Source organism: Camelus dromedarius, chromosome X (genome assembly GCF_036321535.1).
Source record: "Camelus dromedarius isolate mCamDro1 chromosome X, mCamDro1.pat, whole genome shotgun sequence".
NCBI classification, from domain to species: Eukaryota; Metazoa; Chordata; class Mammalia; order Artiodactyla; family Camelidae; genus Camelus; species Camelus dromedarius.
In genome coordinates, this window is record NC_087472.1 from 71,841,617 (window position 1) to 71,867,675 (window position 26,059).

Here is a 26,059-nt window from a genome sequence, read left to right on the forward strand (position 1 = left end):
ACATATCTTTTGAATAATTATATTATGGGATAGACATTATGTCTCACTGCGGAGTGCTTCTCCTGCCTGGTATTGTAAGACAGAACATAGGAGTCTTCTCCTCAGATAGTATTAATTAAACACACTAAAAGAAGTCAACAGGATTACCTGAGCTGACACTATATGAAATAAAATCTTGTAGTTAATACCCAGGGCCAATGAAAACTAATAAGAAATTTTTGCTCTGAAGAGGTAAAATTGTCCTTATATGTGGATGACATGACTCTATCTATCTATCTATCTATCTATCTATCTATCTATCTATCTATCTATATTTTTGGGTATATATATCCAAAAAGGCTCCACACAGAAACTACTAGAGTTGAAAAAATAATTTGGCAAGGTAGAAGGATACAAGATTAACATACAGAAATCAGTTGCATTTCTTTACACTAACAATGAAATATCAGAAAAGGAAAGTAAAGAAACAATTTCTTTTAAAATTGCATCCAGAAAAGTAAAATATTTAGTAATAAATCTGACCAAGGAAGTGACAGACTTATATGCAGCGAACTACAGAGTGTTGACTAAAGAAATTAAAGATGACTTAAAGAAATGGAAAGATATCTCATGTTCTTGCATTGGAAGAATTAATAATGTTAAAATGGCCATACTACCCAAAGCAATCTACAGATTTAATGCTGCCTCTAATAAATTACCCAGGAGATTTTTCACAGAACTAGAACAAATCATAATAAAATTTATATGGAGTCACAAAAGATCTAGAATTGCCAAAGAAATACTGAATAAAAAGAATAAAACTGGAGGAATAATCCTTCCAGACTTCAGAGAATACTACAGAGCTACAGTAATCAAAACAGCATGGAGTTGGTACAAAAACAGACATATGGACCAATGGAACAGAATAGAGAGCCCAGAAATGAACCCACAGAATTTTGGTCAATTAATCTTTGACAAAGGAGGCAAGAACACACAATGGAATAAAAACAGTCTCTTCAGCAAATGGTATTGGGAAAACTGGACAGCTGCATATAAATCAATGAAGTTAGAACACTCCCTTACACCATACACAAAAATAAAATCAAAATTACTTAAAGACTTAAACATAAGACAAGACACTATAAAACTCTCAAAAGGAAACAAGCAAAACATTACCTGACATAAATCTCTGCAATGTTTTCCTAGAGAAATGTATCCTGATAATAGAAATAAGAGCAAAAATAAACAAATGGGATCTAATTAAACTTAAGAGCATTGGCACAGCAAAGGAAATAATAAGCAAAACAAAAAGACAACTTACATAATGGGAGAAAATGTTTGTGAAAGATGAGACTGACAAGGGCTTAATTTCCAGAATATAAAAGCAGCTCATAAAAATTAATAAGAAAAAAAATCCAATCCAAAATGAGCAGAAGACCTAAACAAGAATTTCTCCAAAGAAGACATGCAAATGGCCAATAAGCACATGAAAAAAAGCTCAATATCACTAATTATCTGAGAAATGCAAATCAAAACTACCATGAGGTATCACCTCACACCAGTCAGAATGGCCATCATTCAGAAGTCCACAGATGACAAATGCTGGAGAAGCTGTGGAGAAAAGGGAACTCTCCTACACTATTGGTTGGAATGTAATTTGGTGCATCTGTTATGGAAAACAGTACAGAGATTCCTCAAAAGACTAAAAATAGACTTACAATAGGATCCAGCAATCCACTCCTGGGCATATATCCAGAGGGAACCTTAATTCAAAGAGACACATTAACCCCAGTGTTTACAGCAGCACTATTTACAATAGTCAATACATGGAAACAACCTAAATGTCCATCGACAGATGACTGGATAAAGAAGTGGTATATTTATGCAATGGAATACTACCCAGCCATAAAAAATAATAAAATAATGCCATTTGTAGCAACACAGATGGACCTGGAGACTGTCATTCTAAGTTAAGTAAGCCAGAAAGAGAAAGAAAAATACCATATGATGTCACTTATTTACGAAATCTAAAAAACAAACAAACAAACAAAAACCTCCAAAAAACAATTGAGAAACAAATTTAATTGTAAAAGAGAAACAGACTTTTAGACATAGAGGACAAATTTGTGGTAACCAGGGCAGGAGGAGGGTGGGTGGGGATAAATTGGGAGTGAGAGGTTTTCAAATACTAACATACATATATAAAACAGATAAACAAGAAGTTCATGCTGTATAGTGCAGGGAATTATATTCAATATCTTGTGGTAACTTATGGTGGAAAATAATATGAAAATGAATATATGTTTATGTATGGCTGAAGCATTGTGCTGTACACCAGAAATTGACACAACATTGTAAACTGACTATATTGCAATAAAAAATTTTTTGGTATATATATATATACCAAAAAAATTACAGAGAGAAATGAACTCACTGTAATGGTGAGGGATTTTGACTGACATACCTCTAACAAATATGAAGTGGTATGTCAATGACAACCTATGAAATGGGAGAAAATATTTACAAATGATGCAACTGACAAAGGCTTAATTTCTAGACTATATAAACAGTGCATGCAACTTAATAACAAAAAACCCAAGCAACCCAATCCAAAAATGGGCAGAAGACCTCAACAAGCAATTCTCCAATGAAGACATACAAATCGTCAACAGGCACATGAAAAAATGCTCAATATCACTAATTTTCAGAGAAATGCCATCAAAACTACAATGAGGTATCACCTCACACTGGTCACAATGGCCATCATTTAAAAGTTCATGAACGATAAATGCTGGAGAAGGTGCAGAGAAAATGTAGCCCTCCTACACTGCTGATGGAAATGTAGTTTGGTGCAGCCATTATGGAAAATAGTATGGTGATTCCTCAAAAAATAAAAATAGACTTACCTTATGATCCAGCAATCCCACTTCTGGGTATATATCCAGAGGGAACTCTAATTCAAAAAGATACATGCACCACAGTGTTTATAGCAGCACTATTTAAGCCAAGACATGAATGCAACCTAAATGTCCATCAACTGATGACTGGATAAAAATGTTGTGATATATTTATACAATGGAATACTACTCAGCCATAAAAAAGAATAAAATAATGGTATTTGTAGCAACATGAGTGGACCTAGATATCATCATTCTAAGTGAAGTAAGCCAAAAAGAGAAAGAAAAATACCACATGATATCACTCATATGTGCAATCTAAAAAAAAAAAGACACTATGAACTCATTTACAAATTGAAACAGACTCACAGACGTAGTAAACAATCTTATGGTTACAGGGGAAAAAGAATGGGAAGGATTAAATTTGGGGTTTTGAGATATACAAGTGCTAGCCATTATATATAAAAATAGATTTTAAATAATGTTTCTTCTGTATAGCACAGGGAACTATATTCAATATCTTATAGTAAGCTTTAATGAAAAAATGTGAAAATGAATATATGTATGTATATGCATGACCAGGACATTGTCCTGTACACCAGAAATTGACACATTGTAATTGACTGTACTTCAATAAAATAAAGTTTAAAAAAAGTATAATGGTATGTCAAGCACAAAAATGTTAGAAAGATTTCAGGAACTATATTCCATATCTTTTAGTGACCTATAATGGAAAAGAATATGACAGGGAGTATATGTGTATATATGTATGACTGAAACACTATGCTGTACACCAGAAAGTGACACATTGTAAACTGATTATACATCAATTAAGAAAATTAATTAAAAAATAAATATAAGAAATTTTTGCTCTGGGTATAACCTGTGCACTCAGAAAGAGGGCTTTTGTTGAATGCCTGTGTAAACATTTGAAGGCACAATACATTGAACCCTAAAGTTCTAGAACATAGAACTCTTGATTTCTACTTTTGTTAGAAGTCTTCTCACTGATTTAAAAAAAAAAACAAATTAAGGAAAATTTAGTTAGGCAAATTAAACTTTTAATATTTTCCAAATGGAAGACCAGGTTATTGGGGAATTAAAAACAACTATCTTTGTGTTACAAATCTTTACAAATCAGAAATGTAAACACAGCCCATAATGACCTGAGACTGAACCTAATTAGCTCAATCAGGTAAACCCTGAAGCCAAAGGGGCAAAAAGGAAAAAAAAAAAAAGCAGTTTTTTTAAAAACTAAAACCTCTAGAAAGGCTCCCTCACCCAAAATCTAATTCACAGCTTCCTTAGTATTTATCAAGGACAAATAGAAATCTTAAAAGTATTTTCCACACAGAGTAAATAATTAATCATCTAAGCAAAAAAATTAACTTATTCAAATTATTACTTATAAACTAGTAAGTTTATATTATAATACTGGATTCATAACTTAGTGGTAAAGCAAAGTTATGAGATCTCTAGTTTCGCCTATATCTGTGTTTACATTATACATATATGTCTCTACCTCTGGATAATACTATCAAAATTAAATTTATAAAAAAAGCTCTATTGAATTGTCTTAAAAATAAGCACTTACAAATTAAATATTTCTTAATATTAAAAAACTGGTAAGAATGAATTTCAGTTTCACAATATCTAAAAATATTCAATGTTAGATTAATATCTGATATTAAAGCCAGCTTAAGCTTGTTGGTTTAATCAATACAGATGTGTCTTGTAACTAGCTTTACTGAAGGTCAATAAATTCATGTTATTTCTGTTGCAGAATTTGTCGGAAAAAAAATCAACTTGGTATGATGATATTTTAATAAGTTATTAAATAAAGGTAAATCAGAGGATCTCTTCTATGTCTATCTAAAATAATTTCTCAAGATTTTTGGTAACTTGAAACTTTAGAGTTTTGCTGGCTAAATCATGGAATTCATTAAATATCCTGTTCATTTCAAGTAAGATAAAATACAGGAACATTGACTGCTAAACAGGTCTAAGCTTACCTACTTTTGTCTCCTTATGAGAGGGAAACTAAAGATAGTTGGGTTTACTAGACACATGTCTTGTACCACATTGAGGAAAAATATGCTATGAAAAGATATGTTTCTAAAAGTGGTGGAATATTCCTAAGTTTGCTGATCAGGAAATGCTGGTATGACAAAGAGTTCACAATTACTTGCTTGTCAGTTTTCTCTAGAGATTAAGGTTTTTAAGTGTTAAAATTGTAATATATTTAATTAAAGCTACTGAGATAATTAGGGGAACAGTTCAGTAGGCAAGGAAAATGGAATGTGTATTTTCAGCAAAAGAATGTAAAGGAATGGATATGCAGTTTGCTAAGGAAAAAGAGTGATTTCGTCCTAAGTTTATTTCTCGACGGGAAAAAAAATAAAGAATAAACTAACACAGATATAAAAAGTTGTAGGTTTGTAAAAAGGGAACCCTGAGAAAAGAGTTTTGTACAAGATCAGGCTGGGATTGGATTGAATTCAATTAGGTAAATGCATTTTGTTATTGAGGGTGGACTGGTGCAGGACTGGAACTCGGTTTTCACTCTCTGTTAAGAGAACAATGTTTTCTTGGAATGTTGATCTACTTTTGATAACATTGTAAGTTTCTTTGCCTTCTAAAAGATCTGTATTTGCCTTAACACTGCTTTATTATCACTTTGGTTGAGTGAATAAATATTGTATTATTTCATAGTTACCTATAATCCTATCTGAACAAGTATTTTAAACCATTTTTATATCTTTGACACATTTCCCAAATATTAAATTCTAATTAAGGTTCTTTTGACCTCCAGCTAACTTTGCAGTGCTTCAAAGGGCCCCTGAATCATCCTAAAGAGAAATATTAAACTAATTAGTTGATCGGGTATGTTAAATTAAATGGGAAACATTGTCAAATTAGTGGTGATAAAACCTCCTTAGGTTATACTGTATGACTAAACATCATTAATATAGATATTCCAGAATTTATATGGAATTTCTAAAAATCTGATATGTCCTCATCTGTTATCAGTCATCATTCTAGTTATTATCTTAAAATGTATGTCACAGAAATAGCCAAGTTTCTTGTCAATTGCATTATAATCACATCTTTAACCATGGCATTTTAAGCCTTTTTTCATTTATAGACAATCGTTTTACTCTGATACTTTTATAAAATGAAGATCTTCAAGAAGATTCTCAAAATATGTTATATGTATATATGTAATATATACATGTATAATATATTACATATATATAATTCTACATAGAATAATTGTAATAGTACCACTCTAGATATGGGAAGAAGCAATAAGGGAAAACATTTCTCAGATCATGATAGACTAGTAAAACAGGCAATCCAGAGAATTTTAGGTTATCAATAGTGCCTAATCCAAAAACTAGCACTCTGAGTGTCCTACTAGCAGAAGCCTCACCTGATCTAAGAATGAGCCTTCCTAGTGCTGTGGGACAAATTGGTCAGGAAATGCCTCCCAAACCTTGGTTGAATTTATGATCAAGAGTAAGATTTGTGGACAAAAAAAAAAAAATGTTGCCTGCCACTCCAGAAAACAACAAATGTTGCCTGTCATCAAGCCATCAGCCACTGCAGCCATCTCTGACCTGACAGGAATTCAGGATGGAAAAAAACAGGATACTGGCCCTAGATATTTAAGATGCATATGAGAGGGATAATTTCAATAGGCCCAGACTCTTACATCCTATCATACATAGAAAGGCGCTAAAATCATTAACTTGAGATGTCTGTTTTTTGTGATTAGCAGGAATCTTCTGAGGTTCAACATTTTTTTCAGCAACAACTCCTATATATCCTGGCTCCCCCCTTACCACTTTGGAACAGTTTCTCAGAACTATTTGAGGTCTGTATTCTTGGCTATTATAGCCTTCAGTAAGGTCACAGAATAAAACATAATTCTTAACTTTTAGATTGCCCATTTTTTTCAGTTGACATCTGAAAATGTTTCACATCTGTCTTACAATTTCTGACTCTGTTTGGTTTCCACCTTGCTGTATTTTAGGGGTTTTCATCTATAGATTGCATGGAGAAGGTGGAGATACAATATTTTCAAGCAAACTATGTGCTGCATACTAAATGGAAACATTTCCATCACATATAAACATGTGTGCTATATGTGCATATTTTCACCGTTCTATATAAAATGGCTGTTTTTTTCTCCTAATCTTAGAAGGAAATTTAAAATGACAAGCCAAATTCAAATTTATCTCCACATTTTCTAATAATTTGTATTTAAACCCTTTACCAATATAAATTAATAGCAGCAGTAGCAAAATAGAGATACAGTTAAAAATGTCACTATGTCAATTAATAATGTTGTTTTTATTAATTACCAAAAATACAGTAATATGCATTTCTTTGGCATTCTATATTTCCCACAAACACACAAACTTCTAGAAAATTCACTATAAAGCAGCTTTCAGATAAATTGTTACATCTAAATTTTAAAATACTCTTTAAGATTTCTTTCATAATTATCTATGCAACAATTCCTGATTTTAGTTAAGAAATAGGCAAAATAATAGGCAAAACTAATCTATGCTTTTAGTATATTCACGCAAAAACTTGTACACAAATGTTCATAGCAGCATTATTCGTAATAGCTCAAAAGTGGAGACAACCCAAATGTCCATCAACTGATGAGTAAATAAACAAAATGTGGTATACCCATTCCATGGAATATTATTCAGCCATATAAAGAATAAAGTATTGATACATGCTATAACAGAGATGAACACTGAAAACAGTATTATATTAAGTAAAATAATCCAGACATAATAGGTCACATATTGTATAATTCCCTTCATATGAAGTATGCAGAATAGCCAAATCCATAGGTACAGAAAGTAAATTAATGATTTCTAGGGGATGGAGGATTGCTGCTTAATGGGTATGGGGTTTCTTTCTGGATAATGAAATATTCTGGAAATAATTGTGATGGTTCCACAATATTGTGAATGCACTAAAAAAAACACTGAATTATAAAAATGGTTAAAATTGTGAATTTTATCTGAATAATAATTTAGAAAAACAAACAAAACCCTTAATCTATGGTTTTAGAAGACAAGATAATATTTCTTGGTTCATGGTAGTAGAGAGACTGGAAGAGGACATGAGGGAGTTTTTAGATCCTGGTAGTACTTTACTTCTTGATCTGGGTAGTAATTACAGGGATGTATTCACTTTGTGAAAATTCACATAGCTATATATCCTTATGATCTGTTTGTAAATATATGTCATGTTTCTATTAAAAATATAAAAAATAATACATTTTACAAATAAAATGCTCCATAGCCGGTTATGAATCAATATATGGTAGCTTAAAAATTAAAGCAAGGAATGATTAAAATATACAATACAGTTTCAAAACTGATAACCTATAAGTTGTTATCTGAATGTTTATTGAATGGAACAATGCATCAATATTGCAAAGGAAAATCAAATAAAAAATGAATTATCAACTTTAAGGGAATGAATCAAATACATTTATTTTTAAAATACTTTTTAAAATATTTGGAGTAGAAATAGTTGAAAGCACCAAACACTTAAGATTATCTGTCATATAAAATAATCCACAGCATCTAATTTGACCACATTTTGGCATTTCATAGGCAGGTCTAAATTTGGAAAACTTTTCATTTCTATCTTCATGGAATTTCTAAAAGCCAGATGGTATCAGATAGACAGGTGACCAACATTACAATAACATCTATTTGAAGGTTTTACATTGCTAACTGTAACTGGAAAATACTGGGCGTGTTTCAAAATTGCCATTGTACTTTTATACAGATTTTGTAGGCCAAACACACTTAGGAAAAGCCAAAACATTTGGGCTAAAGAGCAAACTTAACCTTTTCTCTCTTTTTTTGTTTAAATTTTTCTCATCTTCGTTTTTGGGAAGAATTTTCAATGCTTTTTTTAAATTGAGGTAACATTTTATCTTTGAGGAACTTTTTGCCCCAGAAGAATTTAAGGTGAAGGACGACCAGAATCACTTTGCTAACAAGATGCAATACAATGAATCTTTACAATATTCAGTAGATTTGGTACATGGATTTAGTAGTGAAAAGGACTATTCAATACCTACTATAGATACAGAAAACAAATTGGTGGTTGCCAGAGGGGAGGGAGGTGGAGGGTCAGGAGAATTGGGTTAAGGGTATAAAGAGGTAAAAACTTCCAGGTATAAGGTAAGTAAGTCACGGGGATGTAATGTACAGCATAAGGAATATAATCAATAATATTATAACAACAGATGGTTACTAGACTTATTGTGGTGATCATTTCATAATGTATAAAAATATCAAATCACTATGTTGTACACCTGAAACCAACATAATATTGCATAATACTGTCAATTATATTCAATAAAAATTAAACGTAATGCAAATCAAACAAATTTTTTCAGGTCTCACCTAAAGAAACACTCAGTGCTAGATATAGAGTCTTCTAAAAACAGACTATAATATGCTATAAAATATATATGATTAATCAGCAAGATTGATAAATACAAAGTTTGATTTAATAACAGAAATGAATCTCTTTTTCCCAATGAATTTGTCCTTCATTCCTTTCCATAATATCTCTCTGTTATCTAGGAAAGTAGTACATCTAGCCTAGATTTCTCCATTTTCAAGGTAGTCAAATTCCTAAAGTTATAATTATAAATACTTATTTTAACAATACTCCCAAGTCCTACTGCTTTCTAAGTACACAAACGACGACATACCCATGGGAAAGTTAATCCTCAAATAAAAATATAGAAAAACAAGTTTTACTTAACATTTCAGAAAGTGAGAAAAAATAATAAATATATGATATCTCTTTTTTCTATTATCATGTCATGACATCTGATACACTTCTTATTGATGTTATTGCTAATTAAAAATAAAATAATAACAATTAGCTCTAAGAAACACAGGAAAATTAAGGTGACTTTAAGGGGGAAAAATATTTTATTTCCTTAGAAACATCAAGCGTTAAGTTTAGCATTAACTAACTAATGCCAACATGAATCAGGAGGAAAAAAAAGTATCTGTCCAGCAGTACATATTCTAAAATTGGAACTAGCCTGGAATGAACTGCTGCTCTATTCACTGAGTCACTGTCGGTAGAATTTCCACTTTAGCTCTCTGTTTTGGCTAATTTCCCCACAAACAGATATGTGACCAACTTCCTTCTTCCACATCCAGCATAATATAGTCTCATACTTCAGTTATGTCTCTCCATCGTAAACAGGAAAGGGAAGTAGGTCCTGATAAAGATTGATAATTTCTTGGCTTTATTCCAAAGTGAGGATGCCTGAGAGTTGAAATGTCTTTGTTTTTGCTACCATTTGTAACTCATTTGCATCTTGGACACATACTGCTGCTTGTCACTAAAGAGAGCTTTATTTTGCCATGATGGACTTTTTCCCCTTTCCAAATGTATTAAGCTACTTATATTTTATTAAGAATCTTAAATGCTTGCTTGATGACTACTCTGACCTTCACCACATAACTGGTGAAGTCTCAGGATTCTCTATGCTAAATTCCAGTTCTCAGTCCTAAATATCATATGAAATCTATATATTCTTCTTTTCAAATAGTGTACCTATATGAAATACTTCCTAATTAAAGTCCTTGTTTTCCCATTTCGGCAAATTAAAATTTGCTTTTGTGTCTAATATAAGGAAAGGTCATTTTATTTAACTTAATACTATTTATTTATAGTCTATAGTTTTCCCTTTGAAAATAACGTATTTATCTTATATGATTTCCAAAAGATCACTTTCAGATATAACATTACATCCAGGATTCAATCTAGAATAAATAAAAATAAAGCATAATTTAAATTTTATTTACCAAAGGATTTTGCTATAATTATTTAAGTCACCACTCAAAATTCCATTTAAATTTTAATTTAGGATAGTTTAACCTAATTGCTATATCCCAGATTAAATTCTAGATTCTTAGAATTTTTTTAAATAGCTTTTGATAATCTGTGCATTGAATTTTTCCTTATCCCAATTTTTAGTCCATGCTTTGAAAATGACAGCTGCTATTCAATTTAAATCTTTATTACTCCAAAATGTAACCAATTAGGACTTCATTATATATTATTTTTCATTGCTTGAGTTTTTGTTTCTCTGTCTAAATAGTAATGTGTGTGAGCATAAGGACAGGAGTTGTCAAATAGATGCTCAAAAATGTTTGTTTGAATGAATTGATAAAATATACTTTTGTTTTAAACCTTACATTGTCTCACACAGAGTAGGCACTTAACAATTACCAGCTGTTTAATAAGCTGATAACAATAAGAGATATTCCTAAGGGCTTCACACTTTATTAACCTTCTTAAGAATCATTGTCTTGCTTTGTTTAAAATAATGAATTATTTTCTGTAGGCCAACTGTTTTTCACGTCCATAAATGTCAGCAGGAAATTAGAATGAGGTGAAGTGTTCTGTTGACAATGCAGGAAAGCAAAATTCACTATCAAACAAAATGTAATTGCTAGGTAATTATTTATGCTACTTGTTTATCTCACATTTTCTTTGGACTCCATTCCTTGAGTTATCACCATTAGTAGTGAGGGTAACAATAAAAAGGAGAAAATATGTTAGGGTATGTAGATAACAGAGAATGTAATTCCTATGACTGAGTTCATATATCATGTTAGTTAATCACAGAGGGGATTATAAGTAAGGAGCCCCAAGGATCACATGGAAAGTCGTTTTGGGCAATCTTAGGCCTATCTCTTACAATATGAGAAAAATGTAGGTAAAATTCAACCTAACAAGGGTTATATTGAAGAACTATTGAAATTAATGACTAGACTAAACAGCACCGCCCAAATTCTGGAGAAATGATTTATTATATTACTAAGTACCACATAAAATATTCATTGAATATATATAGTAGGGAAGAGAGTAGTAGTAAGAAAGAATTGTTAGACTGAGGTGACATAGCTCATTTTAATGCAGAGTATCCTGGGAGGGTATTGTATGAGGTTGAAGAGGCCCGTAAGTACTTAAAGGTAAACAAGAGTACTAACACTGAATGTGAATCTGAGTATATATGAAGGAATCAAGGGAGATGATATGGCCCACATGGTCTAAGGGTGTGTATAATCCACGATGTGTATAGTTCAGTCAAGGATAACTGATTTATCACTTCCCAATGAATTAAATATGTCCTAAACTAATCATCTTTCAGTATATATTCCTGAAAAGGTTATAATACCCAACCTTTTGTCCATATTAATGAAATGTAATTTTTAGTTTCCAAAAAATATCCTTAGAGTTATTTCTGATCTTCCTTTCTTTTTCTGATGGATGTCCCATATATTCAATGAGTCACCAATTTATATTTCTCTAATTTAAAAACAACTCCAGTATCTGTCTTTTTCTGCCATGACTCTAATTCAAGCTTTCATCACAGAACCTTGAAATTATTACAATAGACTCGTAAATGATTTTCCTATCTCCCCTCATCAAATCCACATTGTACATATACACTATATTAAACTTTCTACATAATCTTCATTTGATTTCTTAAATATATTTACTGATTCGTAACCATGTCCAGAATGAAGTCCTATCCACTGCGAACGGTTTTCATAGCTCTTCAGATATTGACTCTATCATTAGCAGTCTAATCCTAACACTTAGCACTTACCAAACACGAGCCCTGCATTTGAGCTAGGTTATCTTTCCCAGTGTTGTGTGGCCAATTCCATTTCAAAATCTTTCCTTGTGGTTTTTCACCCCTGGTTGGAATTCTTCTATTCTCTTATCTATGTAACTGAATGTAACCATCCATTAAAGCATAGCTACTGCCCCTCCTTTTCCTCCAAGTCATTCATTTGGTGTCTGAAAACTTGCTTGCTGGTATTGTTTAGTTGTGAAATATTTCATGTGCATTCCTATGTCCTCTCTAAAATTAAGATGCAGTTCACATTTTATTCCTCCTATCTATATTCCTGGTACTCTTCTACCACATATTTTGTATATAGTCAGTAAATTAAGTTGAAATATACAATGAGGTCCCTAGCTTAAAACTTGTTACCAAATTGATTCAGATTTGAAAAATATAAAAAAATTTATTTGTAATGAGTGATTTGCTTTTAATATATTGTTGCCTTCTGACAAAGTGTTTAGATAATCTGTTTTCTACATTCCCAACACATATTTAGCTTTTTAAAAAAATTGGTAAGCAAATATTTTGTTCAAAAGAAAAATATACATAAATTTCAGGTCAGCCTTATATTTCACTTATCATTATTATTAATATTTCATATGAGCTGCATCTAAATTAGGTTAAATTCAGTTTCATTATTACCAAATCATCAAGTGGATATGTTTGATATTAATAATTACTAAGGGATTACAAATATTCCCAAACAGGGAATTAATCAGTGCTTTATCTGGAATCAAGGAATAGACGTAAATATCCTGTTACACTAAAGTCTTCTCTTATTTTTACTGGATGGGAATATGAAGAATTTAATCAAGAAAAAAATGATCCTTATATTCTATCAAGTTTCACTTCCATTATTTAAGGCTTTCAGTTATGTAATACTATAATGAGATCACGGTAATAATGTCAAAATAAACATATTTTAACTCATGATGAAATGTTCAACAGAGTCCCCTGGATGTGAACCTTCCTGCAAAACGTTTTGTTATTGTGTTTTCAACTGGCAAAATTTTAATAAACCAAAGACTGAAGAAGCACAAAAAGCAAATGAGATAACATTAAATCATATCTCATTTTTTAAAACGGCAAATTTATGCCAACACTAACAGAAATGTAACCATTATGGTTGTATTGACACTTCTGATTGTAATTTCATGCCATTTTCACCATCATGTTGGGATAACAATATTGAAAGAGCAATCTTTTGAACAAATTGACTGAAAGAAACCATGTGAGCCTATAAACAATTTCAGATTTTTATCAACAAAAATAAAATCTGTTCTTTGACAATTCCACAGAATGTAACAAAAGTATATTTTGTGGTAGTTTTTAATGAGGGGTTAGAGAAACAAAGTAACAGGATTTTAAAATATTTTTCTGGTCATACATATTAACAGATGCCTATGACCTGCATGTTCATCTCAGGTACTCTACATTCCTATCTGTAGGAAAAGAAGAGTAATTTATTTAAGAGGACTTAACTAATGACAACACATTTCTAAAATGGACTTAAAATCTTTCCAAAGTGCTGAGGGAGAACTGTTAAATGGTTAGAAACAATCAAATTCTGACCATATCATTGGATTACAAATTTTTATATACTTTTTGCTTTTTCAATGAATGAGTACAACCAATTTAAAAATTAGTACAGAAGCATTTGAAAATGGCAAATTTTAAAGTGCACTGCCAAAGTGCTATAATTGTTATCCACAAACGTACATACAAACAGCATCGAGTTAGAATATTTCAGAGCAACTCATAGTGTTTGCTAGAACTACATGGTGAAAAATTTTGGAAAAATAGAAAAAATACATGTCTCACTAAAATCTTACATAAAATATCCCCACTATTATTTGGTTAATATATAAACACACTGAATTCTAAATCCAGAAAATAATTTCTGAATGCACACTCAGACTTGAAGTAAATACTGTGACTGAAAAACGAGCCATGCGGAGAATGGCTGAGAGATGGTGACCATGAAAATTACTTTCCTAATTGAAAAAAAAGAGATCAACACAAGGACTGATGTGCACATGCTATAGAATAGGTTGGAGAGGGAGCAGAGCTTGCAGATGGTAACAGACATGAATTAAGGTGGAAGAGAAACAAGTGGTTATAAACAAAAGTGATCAAGAAACTCAGAAGAGTAGAATGAAAGTTGAGATATATATATATATATGTATACACAGATATATATACATATATACATGTACAATTAATAATTACTAAGCAAAATTCATTTGTAATGTGAGTTAGGTAAATTTTAATATGACCTACAATTGAAACTTTGCCACAATTATCTCACAAAATTGTGAGGAAGAGATATAACAATTGTGAAATTGCCACATAAATTGTAAAATGCTATACTCATGTAAGACAATATTACTCAAAATGCAAATAAAAACTCTCATTCCAACCCTGACATAAGGCAAACAATGAGCTCTCCAGGGCAGAGAGGTGAGAAAATCTTACTCTGGTCCATTCCCAGATTTTCATGGAACCACAAGCTCTCCAGTCATTCTATGGGATGGTTTTGCATGCAGAGCAAAAATACTATAACTTGGTCTAATGGACATGTTGGCAAAGTCACATGAATTGCATGGAGAAAAATCATTAATCTGTAGAAGAAACAGATTCCCTTTCCTGCTTCTCAATCTGCTTAAAGCTCTACTTTTTGCCACAAGTATGATATTAAATTAGACTAAACTTTTATTTAAGAAAGGGAATAAGAGGGGCAGGTAAGGTGACAAAAATTCACTAAAACATAACAAAATACACAACATTTTCCCTCCAAAGCTAATTTCTAAGATAGAAAAAGATGTCTGAAATGCATCAGGTATGTGGACATCACAATGACAGCTTTACAGTTAGGGAACTGAGGGTTAGTGAGAGGAAATGACTTATTTAAGGCCACTTATTCAACACCACAATGTCAGTATTTCTGGGTCTGAGTCACATTAAGTCCCTGGCACGTTCACCAACACAGCCTTTCATCAAAAATAGAGACTAGAAAGATAAACATGTAAAAAGAACCAACCCAAATGTTCAGCTTTCTTCTTAGTGCCACTATTAAATTTTAGAAATATTTCAGCATTGTGTAAAATTTCCATTAAATTGTTAAGGTTAAACACTAGTTCCATGTTCTCTGATCATTTATTCTCAATGCACTCTCCATCGTTAGGAGCAAATACAACAGTTAATCATCATAAAAGGTCCTAAAATATTCAAGAGCACAAAATCATGAAAACAGAGCTGAAATAACCTTAGAAACGACCTATTCAAATCACTTGATTTTATAAATAAGGAAATTAAGGCTCAGATACGTAAGTGACTTGCTCAGGTACACACAACTTGTCCCAGTTCCAGGCTCAAGATCACAATTTAAATCTCCAAAATTCTAGCCCAGGGCTCTGTTCTTTTTCAAACCTGTAAGAAATAACTGCATTTAAACATTTAGTCCAGAATATTCTTAAAATTGAGTATCATCAATAAAAGTAAGCCATGTGGCAAGGAATGAATAGAGTTTAGTTCATACCAAAAATGAGCTGCCAGTCACTGTGATAAGGTCTGTTTCTTTCTGAGACCCATGGTTTCCTGCTGGATTGGAGAATCCAAACTGGGTTTCTTCCTCCTGTCCAAAGAAGTCGGAGCCAGGATGTACACTCCATTCCGTTTTGGTTGGCGGAAGTAGTTCTGAGACACTGTTTTCACAAAGGGTGCTTGAAGGAGTCAGAGCATCTGTGTCTACTGTTAGCTTGCTGCTGGGGGTCAAAGCTTGGGGCTCTTGACTCGAGTTTTTCATAGCCAAAGAGCCCAGAGATCCCAAGGACCCCGCACTTAGACTTGAGACGTCATCCATATCTAAGGGGCTCTGCTGAAAACCGGCAGCTGTCGTTCCAAAAAAGAGTGAGGTATCCAGACTTTGAGGAAGGTCGCTGGTGGCCATCAAGGCCGGAGGGTCCACAGCCTGCCCTAAGGAATTATTATTATTGGCAGGGAGGTTCCCTGCCAGAGTTGAGTTCACAGAAGCCACATCAATAGTCAGGATTCCAGAGTTCACCAATGCCGTGTCCAGCACTGCAGCAGAACTATTACCAGGCACATCAGAGAAGAGAGACACTAGCTCTGCATCACTGAGGTCATTCTGCCCCTGGCTGGTAAGTTCACTGCTAGGCGTAAGAGAATTTGCAGCTTCTAGCTGAGCTAAGAGATCCTGGCGGAGGTTGTGCCTTTTGGCCATGTGGGTCTTCATGCTATGCTTGGATGTGAAGAGTTTATTACAAGTGGAGACCGGGCATCGGCTTTTCCAAGTGTCCACATCCTGCAAGTGTTTCTTGGAGTGAATGTAGAGACTACTGCGAGCAGAGAACCTGGCACAGCAGCCTTCCACAGGGCACACAAAAGGCTTTGTACCCAAGTGGGTTATGCTGTGGCCTTTCAGGTGTTCGGCCCTTGTGAAAGATTTCCCACAGCCTTCCACAGGGCACATGAACCTCCGGTCATCGTCGTGCTTCCTTTTGTGCCTTAGGAGTTTGGACATGCTGGTGAAGTTCCAGCCACAGCCCTCAAAGTCACAAAGGAACGGTCTCTCGCCGGTGTGGCTCCGAAGGTGAATTTTCAGCCGACAAGCCTTGTCGTACTGTTTGCTGCAGCCAGGAAAGGAGCAGGAAAAGAGTTCCTGTTCCCTGAAGTGGGCGCGGTTATGAGAAAACAGGGCACTCACTGTGATAAACGTCTTCTTGCAGCCAGAAAACGCGCACTGGTAGGGCCTCTCAGGCTCGAAGTGGCTGCGCTGGTGGGCACTGAGCTTGGCTTGCGTGGGGAAGGTCTCCTCGCAGACCTCGCATTTGAATGAGTTCTCCTGCTCGTGGCCCTTCATGTGCGCTTTGAGGTTATACACGGTGGTGAAGCTCTTGCCACAGCCCTCTGCCGGACAGCCGAAGGGCCTCAGTTTGTCGTGCGACTGCAGGTGCCTTTTGAGCTTGTAGGAGGTGGTAAAGGTCCAGCCGCAGCCGCCCAGGGGGCACTTGAAGGGCCGCTGGCCCTGGCTGCTGCTGTGCGTCAGCAGGTGCACCTTTAGCTGGTGCTTCTTGGCGAAGGTTTGTCCGCACTGCGCCTCAGGACACAGGTACAGCACCACGCCCTGGCCCGGGCCGCCGGGCCCGCGGGGGCTCGCAGCAGCAGCCGGGCCCTCTGCTTCCTCCTCGGGAGCAGGGGCGGGCGCGGGTTCGGCCCGCTCCGCCAGCAGGAGGTCAGGCGGCAGCTCAGGACAGTCGCCAGGCTGCGCGGCGTGCGGGATCCCCGCTGGCGGGACGATCAGACCCCCGGGCTGCGGGGCAGGGGCGACCCCAGGAGCCCAGGCTGGCGGTGGGGGCGTGGCCAGGGTGAGGACGCCGTTCTCGAAGCGCAACAGCAGGTTTTGGTTGTGAATAGTGACGGTGCCCGCGAAGGCCGCAGCGGGGCCCAGGCCTGCGGCGGGGATCGGGGCCAGCGCCGGGACTGGGGCAGGGATAGCGGACAGGCTACTGGGGCCCAGGCAAGGGCGGCCCTCGGGGTTCGCGCCGCTTTCGTCCCCCTGGAGCCGTGGGCCCAGCCCGGCCTCCTCCCTCCACACGGGCCCTGCGGCCTGGCCGGCGCCCGCGGTCTCTACGTCTCCACCCACCGGGTCCAGCAGCACCAGGAAGAAGTCATCGCTGCCGCTGCCGCCACCGCCGCAGCTGCCGCCACCACCGCCACCGCCGCCACCGCCGCCACCAGCGTGATCGGGCCTCGGCGCCAACGGGCTCGGGCCCGGGCCCGGGCCGGGGGAGGCCGCGCGGGCCTCCTCACGCCGCCGCCCGGGCCCGCCATCTTGGGGGCCCCGGAGCAGCAGGAGGCGGCGCGCGGGGGCCTGTCCGGCCCGCGGGTCAGGACCTCCGTGGATCCGGCCGCCACCCCCGGGGCTGCCAGCGCCGCCGCCCTGTCGCGTCCCGCGAGCCGGGAGCAGCCTCGGGATTTCCATCTCCGCGTCCGTGAGGCTCCACTGGAACCAGAGCCGCGGAGGAGGCGCGACCCCGCCCCCTGCCGCGGGCCCGAACACGTTCCTGAAAGAGAAAAAAAAAAAATGTGCAATGCGCAGAAACTGGCCCTATCAGATATTAAAACGTGTTTAACGCCACCGTGATTTAAATATTCTGGTAACTGGGCTCTACAACAGAACAGAAAGCCCAGGGGCAGCGCCTGGTATTCAGAAATAAGTTCCACGTTTAATATTAGTAAGAAATCAAGGAAGTCTTCCCAGGTACAGGAGAAATGACCTCACTCAGTAACTGGTGCTGGAATACCTTAGATATCTATCTGCTAAACGCAACCTCACTGTATGTACTAAAGTAAACACACCCCCAGCCCCTCCCATTGCTAAGTATGGTGATTAGTGCTTCTCAGGTGCGAAACAGTGTTTACTGGATGGCTGGCTGGATTGATAGATGAGAAGATGAGAAAAAATTCCTGAGAGAATACACTATGTGTCAACATTAACCTACCATAGTGCTACCAATTCCTACTGAAAATGATGTCTTTTAAAATTTTTTTCCTGGACAACTTCCATATCCAGAACTGTCTTGAGCAACGTCCTCAGGAAAATTTGTCGCACAGTTAAATTTTTTGTCCTGCTGATGCAGAGATTAGAATGAGAGGTGGGGCCAGAACGGATTAGCACTGTTCAGCCTAGAATGCAAAGCTTGGAGGATGAAACAATTTATATTGAAATCTGGAAAACCCAACCCACTCCTGGGTTCTCCCTATAAGGTGCACAAGACGAGATGTACCAGTTAAGTGGGACAAGGTTAGACCCTAAGTCACTGCAATGGACTCTTCTGAGAAAAAGGCACAGATGACCATGCCCAAGAGCCCCATTGAGCCTGCGTGCAGTTAAGTGTGGTCCCCCAGTCTCACTGTAATGGATTTGGCCACTGATGGCTAATAATGCTCTTGTAAACGATGATGATGATGGTGATGATGATGATGATGATGATCCAGTTTGTCTGTCATCAGTGAACTGGGAATTGATATAAATATAGGCTGAATTATCTGGCAAGAGAAAGGCTTGGAGTGATGACTAGATGATGGGGTATCTATAGTTTAAATAATCCCTTCTTTCCTCTTCTTTCAATGATAATGGGCACCTGCTGATCTCTTGATTAAAAGATCAAGTTTTTCGTCCATAGCAAATCAAACCTCATCCAAACTTCTACATCACATATTTTTCTCTGTATTTCATTTTTTGGAAGAAGTATTTTTCAAACCTGAGATATAGAGGAGTGCATAAAATATATCTGCCAGGTTTAGATGATTTATAAAAGCAAACACCCATGTAACCAGGACCGAGATCAAGAAATAGACCATTGCCAGCCTTCCAGAATACAGCCACTGTGTTCTTCCCAATTGCAACCCACACCCTCCCCTAAGGATATAGTCACTATCTTGACTTTGTGATAATCATTTCAGTGCTTTTTTTTGATGTTTTTTAATACAACTTTTGTATGCATTCCTAAGCAGTACAGTTTATATGAAGTTAGATCAGTGGAATCATACTGCATGATCCCTTTTATGGCCTGCTTCTTTCACTCTGTATCGTATTCATTTGAGAGACTTATCTGTGTTGTTCATAGTAGCCATAGATCTTTTGTCTCCATTGTTGACTAGCATTCCGGTGTATGACTTTAGCAAAGTGATTATGATACACTGTTACCATTCTACAGTTGATGGACACTAGGGTTGTTTTTAGTTTGGGACCATTATTATGAACAATGGTGCAATGAGCATTCTTGGGCATTTTCCATGGGACACATGTTTAAAAGTCTCTTGGGTATACACCCAAGAACAGAATCACTGGCCCATAGAGTATGGATATCTTTGGCTTTTCTCAATGATGCCAAATTGTGTTCTGTAGTGGTTGTACCAATTTACAATCCCTCTAGTGACAGAGAGAGTTCCTGCTCCTGCACATCTTCATCTACACCAAGTATTGCCAGAATTTAATTTACCTTTTTTACTGCTGCTATTAATTTTTTGCACATGCTCATGTTTATGAGCCTTTTGGCTTTTCTCTGCTGTGAAAGGCTTGCTCATGTTCAACTGTTTCACCATTTTTCTATTCTATTTTCCATCTTGTAGTTACTGATCCAATGTGTTATTTATGTGTTTTCATTGTATTTTAAATTTTTTTGAGGGGAGGAGGTAATTAGGCTTATTTATTTTTAGAGGAGGTACTGGAGATGGAACCCAAGACCTTGTGCATGCTGAGCCTACACTCTACCACTGGAGCTATACCCTCCCCCGCTATTTATGCATTTTAAATACCAGTCCATCAGTGATTATATGTCTGGCCAAAATATTCCTTTGCTTTGTGTTTGTATTTTCTCTTGCTTTATGCTGTGCTTTGTGACAGAAGATCTTAATTGTAGCACAGTCAGATTTATTGTTTTTTCCTTGTAGTTAGTTCTGTTCTTTTTCAAGGAATCTGTCCCTGCCCTGCGGCCCTGAAAATATTCTCTGTGTTGTCTTCTTAAATATTTATGGTTTTGCCTTTCACCATATGTTTGTGTATAGTGTTGAGTAGGGTTCCATTTTTTTCCATGTGAATATCTTATTGACTCAGTGAACCACTTGTTGCAAAGTCTGCCCTTTCCAAACGGATTTGCAGTGCCACATGTGTCATAAATCAAGTATCAGCCTATGTCTGGACTAGTTTATGTACTCTTTATTAAATATCAGGGCTCTATTCATCTATCTATTTAAAATACCACATATCAGTATTAATTACTACAGCTCTGTAGTCAATCCTGATATTTGGATAAAGCCAGTGAATTCTACCTTGTTCTTCAAGAGTATCTTGGGTCACTTTTGGCTCTTTTTGATTCCATTTAAATTATAAATTAATCAGAAAAATTCAGCCAAAATCTTGTTTGGGGTTCCAGTTAAGATTGTGTTGAACTTTTAGATTTGAATTCTTGTCAATAATGAGTGTTATTGAATGGCTATGGTCCATCTCTCCTTTTAATAAAGATTTCTCTAATGTGTTCCAATAATATTTCATATTTTCCCCATAAGAGGGTATTTTATCCTAGGTACTTCATATTTTCCAAAAACTATATTTGAAATTTTCATTTTGTAAATTTGTTGCTGGTGAATAGAATTCATTTAGCTTTTGTATGTTAATATTTTATCTTACAAACATCTTCCTAAACTCTTAATGATTCTACTAATTTGTCTGTGAATACCTGTAGAATTTAATGTATACAATCATATACTCTTCAAATAATGCCAGTCTTACTTCTTCCTTTCCAAGCATTTTGTTTCTTTTTCCCCCTTACTGCTCTTTCTGGGTGATAGTGGACATCCTTACTTGATGTGGCTGTAAAAGAAAGGTTTCAGTAATTCCAAGGATGATATTTGCTGTCAATGTTGTGTTCTGTACCAATCTGGATCCAATCAGGAGATGGAAAGTACACAGCAGACAGGGGAATTTTAGCATAAAATTTAATGTAAAGAATTATTAAACTATGACAAATGTATAATATAAGATAACTCTATATGATATCCTGGGGCTGAGGGAGCATACCCAAAAAAAGACAAACTTGGAGTGTCTGCCCCTCCTCAAGGCTGGAGTTCACACCTCATTAGAGAAGGTGTAGGAGAACCTACTGGATGGCAGAGAGTTGCTAGTTTGCTAGCACCAGAGCTGGTTTGCAGAACCAGAGCTGGCCTACAGTTGCAGGGTAAGCAGAAAGCAACCCTGTGGAGGACATCATTGTGGACAAGCCACAGCTGCTGGTCCATGTGTGGGCACCAGAGGTCCTCATGGAGTTGGATGCCGCAGCTAACAATGCCCTATATGATGTTGAGAGGGCTGCAGCCTTGGGAGGAATACAGTAGATAAACCTGGTAGTGGGGTGGAGTGGGAGAGAAATCAAGTGGAGAGAATCAGTGGGCAGGTGGCTTGGAGCACAGTATGTGCCTCTGAAGAGGGTCACAGAAAGCTGATGACCAGGCCGCACTGGGATTGCATGTACCATAGTTATTCTGGGCATATGCCTGAGGCAAAGCACCTAGGATATCCTCCTACCCAAACTTCTGACAACCAGAAGTCACAGGAAAGCCACTTCCTCCTTACTGAAGGAGTCCATCCAGTGTTTTCTACTGAGAAAGTGTAACATCATGATCGCTTTGAAGGAGGCATACTTAAAGTAATTAATCCATTCTCAGATGGCAGATACTAAAGGGCTAATTTAGAACAGAGAGGCAATATATTAATAATTAGTTTCATATTCTTTATCAGTTTAGGGGAGTCCCTTCTATTCTTACTTTGCATGAATAGTAGGCACCCTATTTATCATCATGTTGTTACTCTGGTAAATTAATGGTTAAAACAGCAGGACTGGCCATTTCCAGAGTTTTAAAAGACTGCTTATAATTCTTTCTGGACCAGTGGTTCTGTGGCCTGAATTGAATTTTGCTCCAAAACTCAGGCTCTAGCACAAAGGGATGTCCTGGGGGTAGGGCAGAGAAGCTGTGAGCTCTGCATTCTAGTCACACCTAGGGCTTTCCTTCTCTACCCACAAGGAGAGTCTTGGTGTGTGTTGTGATTGCCCCTTCTAACGTAAGTATGAATAGCGTATGTTTTCCTCAGGAATAGACTGGTTATACCTGAAATGCTGCTCTACTCTCCTGGTAGCTGTACCTGAGCTAAACAGAGAGAGAAGATGCTTGGATTTAAAGCCATGCCCATTGGAGCCCTTTCCATGGAGGAGTAGAGCAAGAGATTCCTGTGTTAGTCTCACAAAGAGTATACATTTACCAATATTGGCAATTTGAATGCTTTAACTGCTCTTTCCTTGATTGCTTTTAGGCTCCAAAATGGACAAATCTTAATGGGAAAAAATGGCACATAATTTTGCCATTCTTAAATGACAAATTGTTCACTATTTAGTGATTTAACTGGCAACTTATACTGGGAAGGAGAGACAATTTAATTTTTTAAAAAAGCTTTTTCTTTTTCTCTGCCCATGTTCAATAGATAGAATAAGATACCACTAAATCAGGAGGAAGCAATACTGTAATAATCACTCATCCTTGGAATTTTGTACTCTCTTCCTAGTACTGCCAGTGCATAAAGCATATTCACCTCTTCTGTTTAAAGAACACAGAGGATAAATTAATTCACAGCCTTTTGTTCACAAACAGGACTGGGCTAGCTTCCTATCTCAGGCACCCTGAGACCTTGTACATGAGGATCTGATTATGAACAGTGGGTGTATCATCTGAATACTGTTTGGACCTGCTGCCCAGGCTCTCTTAACTGCCACTCTGATTATGGAGAGATACAAATGTGAAATCTGAAACTTGTTCACTAACAAGTGGAACATCTCTCTAGGCCTGCCACTTGTGAAGTTGTCACCACTGGGCATCCAAGCAAGCACTCTCACTTGCTAGAAATCACTGACAACCAGGTTTTGTAGAGGTACACACTTCCAATCTGTGGCTTCTGAAAGTGGGCTGTGTAGTTGCAGCTGTTGTGCCTCTCCCTGCAGGAAGAAGGGGAATTTGGGAGCTAGCTCACTATGAGAGGTAGGTTGAGAGGGACCCATCAAGGGTCACATCCTCCCACTGACAACCAAAGTGACCCTTGCCCTGTCACTCCAGAACTGCAGCCAAAGAGTAAAAGGGGAAGAAAGGAGGAAGTGTCAATAGCACAAAGATACAGTCTTAGTCACTGTTTCCATCACTCTACCCTGCCATGTGCTGACATGGAATGCAGAGCAAGAGCCAAGATTTAGTAGTGTTTGAAAATTCAAGTAGTTGTTTCTCACTGGTTCAACTGAGAGAAGAGGGGATGGGGACAGGGTAAAATCTGTGTTTCCTGGAGAACAGCTGCATTTTGGGCGAACTTGACTTCACCAAGAAAACTTCCCCATGCGCTGCATCCACTCTAAAAATGTAATAACATTTCTGAGGATGCCCAGGCTTCTTTATATTAAGCTCTAGTTTCCCTTCAAGAATTGTATGGGTGTGAGACTTTTCTTTCACTCTCCACTTTTTCTTACACACCCAGACATACTCAGGGATCGCATGGCCACTCTAAGACTTTGCCCAGGCCCTGATTCTCTGCTGTCTGTAAGCTTGGCACATTCTGACTGCTCAGAGGAAATTTCATCTCAAGAAAAGAACTCACTGGGGCAAACCAGGTTGAAGATCTCTCTGGGACCAGAAAATGGAACAGGGACTGATGGACTGAGCCTTCCTCTGGAAAATTTTGCACTGTCTGCCAACGGAGGGCATGGGTGAGAGGGGCTGTCTGCTCAGCAGGGAACTTTTCAGGACCTGACCCTCTGCCCTCCATATCTGTTGGAAGTTAGCCCTCTTCATATCTTGAACATTAACTTCTCAGAAAGAAACATGCTATATTTCACTTGTGTTTTATCAGTGTGATCTGGACTCAGCCTCAGCGCAGAGGGCAGGACCTAGAGTGAAAAAAGTTTCACAAGCCAGTTGGCTAGTTTGGTCAGAAGAAAACCTTTTTTCTTGCAGCTTGCTCATCAAGAGAGTCATTGGTTTTGACATCATTTATGCCATGAATGCAGACACAAGGTGCTTGCTTCAAAGTCCAGTGGACTCCTATATTTGATGATTTCCCTTAACATCTCCCAAACTCTGGAGTCACAAGCTGAGGATTGTCCCCAACCACTGGTTGCATTTTGCCTCAGTCTGTCTTGTGCATGACTTAGCTTTCCAAGAAGAAGCACTTCCCAAAGTGGACTGATATGCAAAGTTAGAGTGAGATCTCAAAGGATGAAGAGGTATTGGGGAAAGAAGAACTGAGGACAAGGATTGATTGGAATTTTTTGATAATGGAAGAATCTAACTCTTAGTGTGTTTGAGTCCTTAACTTATCAAGTGATACTTGCAATAACTGCTCATTCCATTTTTATTTTCCCAACAGCAGTTACCTAGTACAGAGTGTTCCTTAAATATCAGACTTCTGACACATAATTGTGCCCAGAAATGGTTCATGTCAGAATCAGACAGGCTCCTGGACCTTCAAACTGACAAGGAGGATCTTGCTTGAGAGACAAATTATTAACAGTGAAGAAAAAAGTACATTTATAGCATATAAACAAATAGTTGGAAAATATGATTGAGAATGTAAAAAAGCAGTAACACATTAATACAAATAGAAAAAAAATCTTGAAGATATTGATTTATTATTCACGTTAAAGAAAAGCTAATTGGTTAATAAGTTGCCAGACACTTTGCAGGCCTTAAATTATTTGAAGATTCTTTGACTCTAAACATATTTTTCCATTCCTTAAATTAAAAAAAAAAACTTGCATATAAATTTTCAGGAACCCACAATCAAAACGGTGACCATACCCATCTCCTCCAAAAATTTCTTTATTCTCTTTTGTATTTCTTACTTCTCTAGTCATCC

General features: G+C 37.0%; 1 protein-coding gene across 1 annotated transcript; it reads right to left on the reverse strand.

Moving 5' to 3' along the window:
- Positions 1 to 7,213: 7,213 nt before the first annotated feature.
- Positions 7,214 to 18,823, reverse strand: LOC105106771 (zinc finger X-linked protein ZXDB). The gene has a single exon (XM_031446625.2). It carries the CDS (start codon positions 18,590 to 18,592, stop codon positions 16,121 to 16,123), a length of 2,472 nt encoding a protein of 823 aa, XP_031302485.2. The 5' UTR covers positions 18,593 to 18,823; the 3' UTR covers positions 7,214 to 16,120.
- Positions 18,824 to 26,059: the final 7,236 nt, after the last annotated feature.

Coding starts and splice junctions, on each gene's coding strand:
- LOC105106771 (XM_031446625.2), bottom strand. CDS start 18,592: ATGGAAATCCCGAGGCTGCTCCCGGCTCGCGGGACGCGACAGGGCGGC.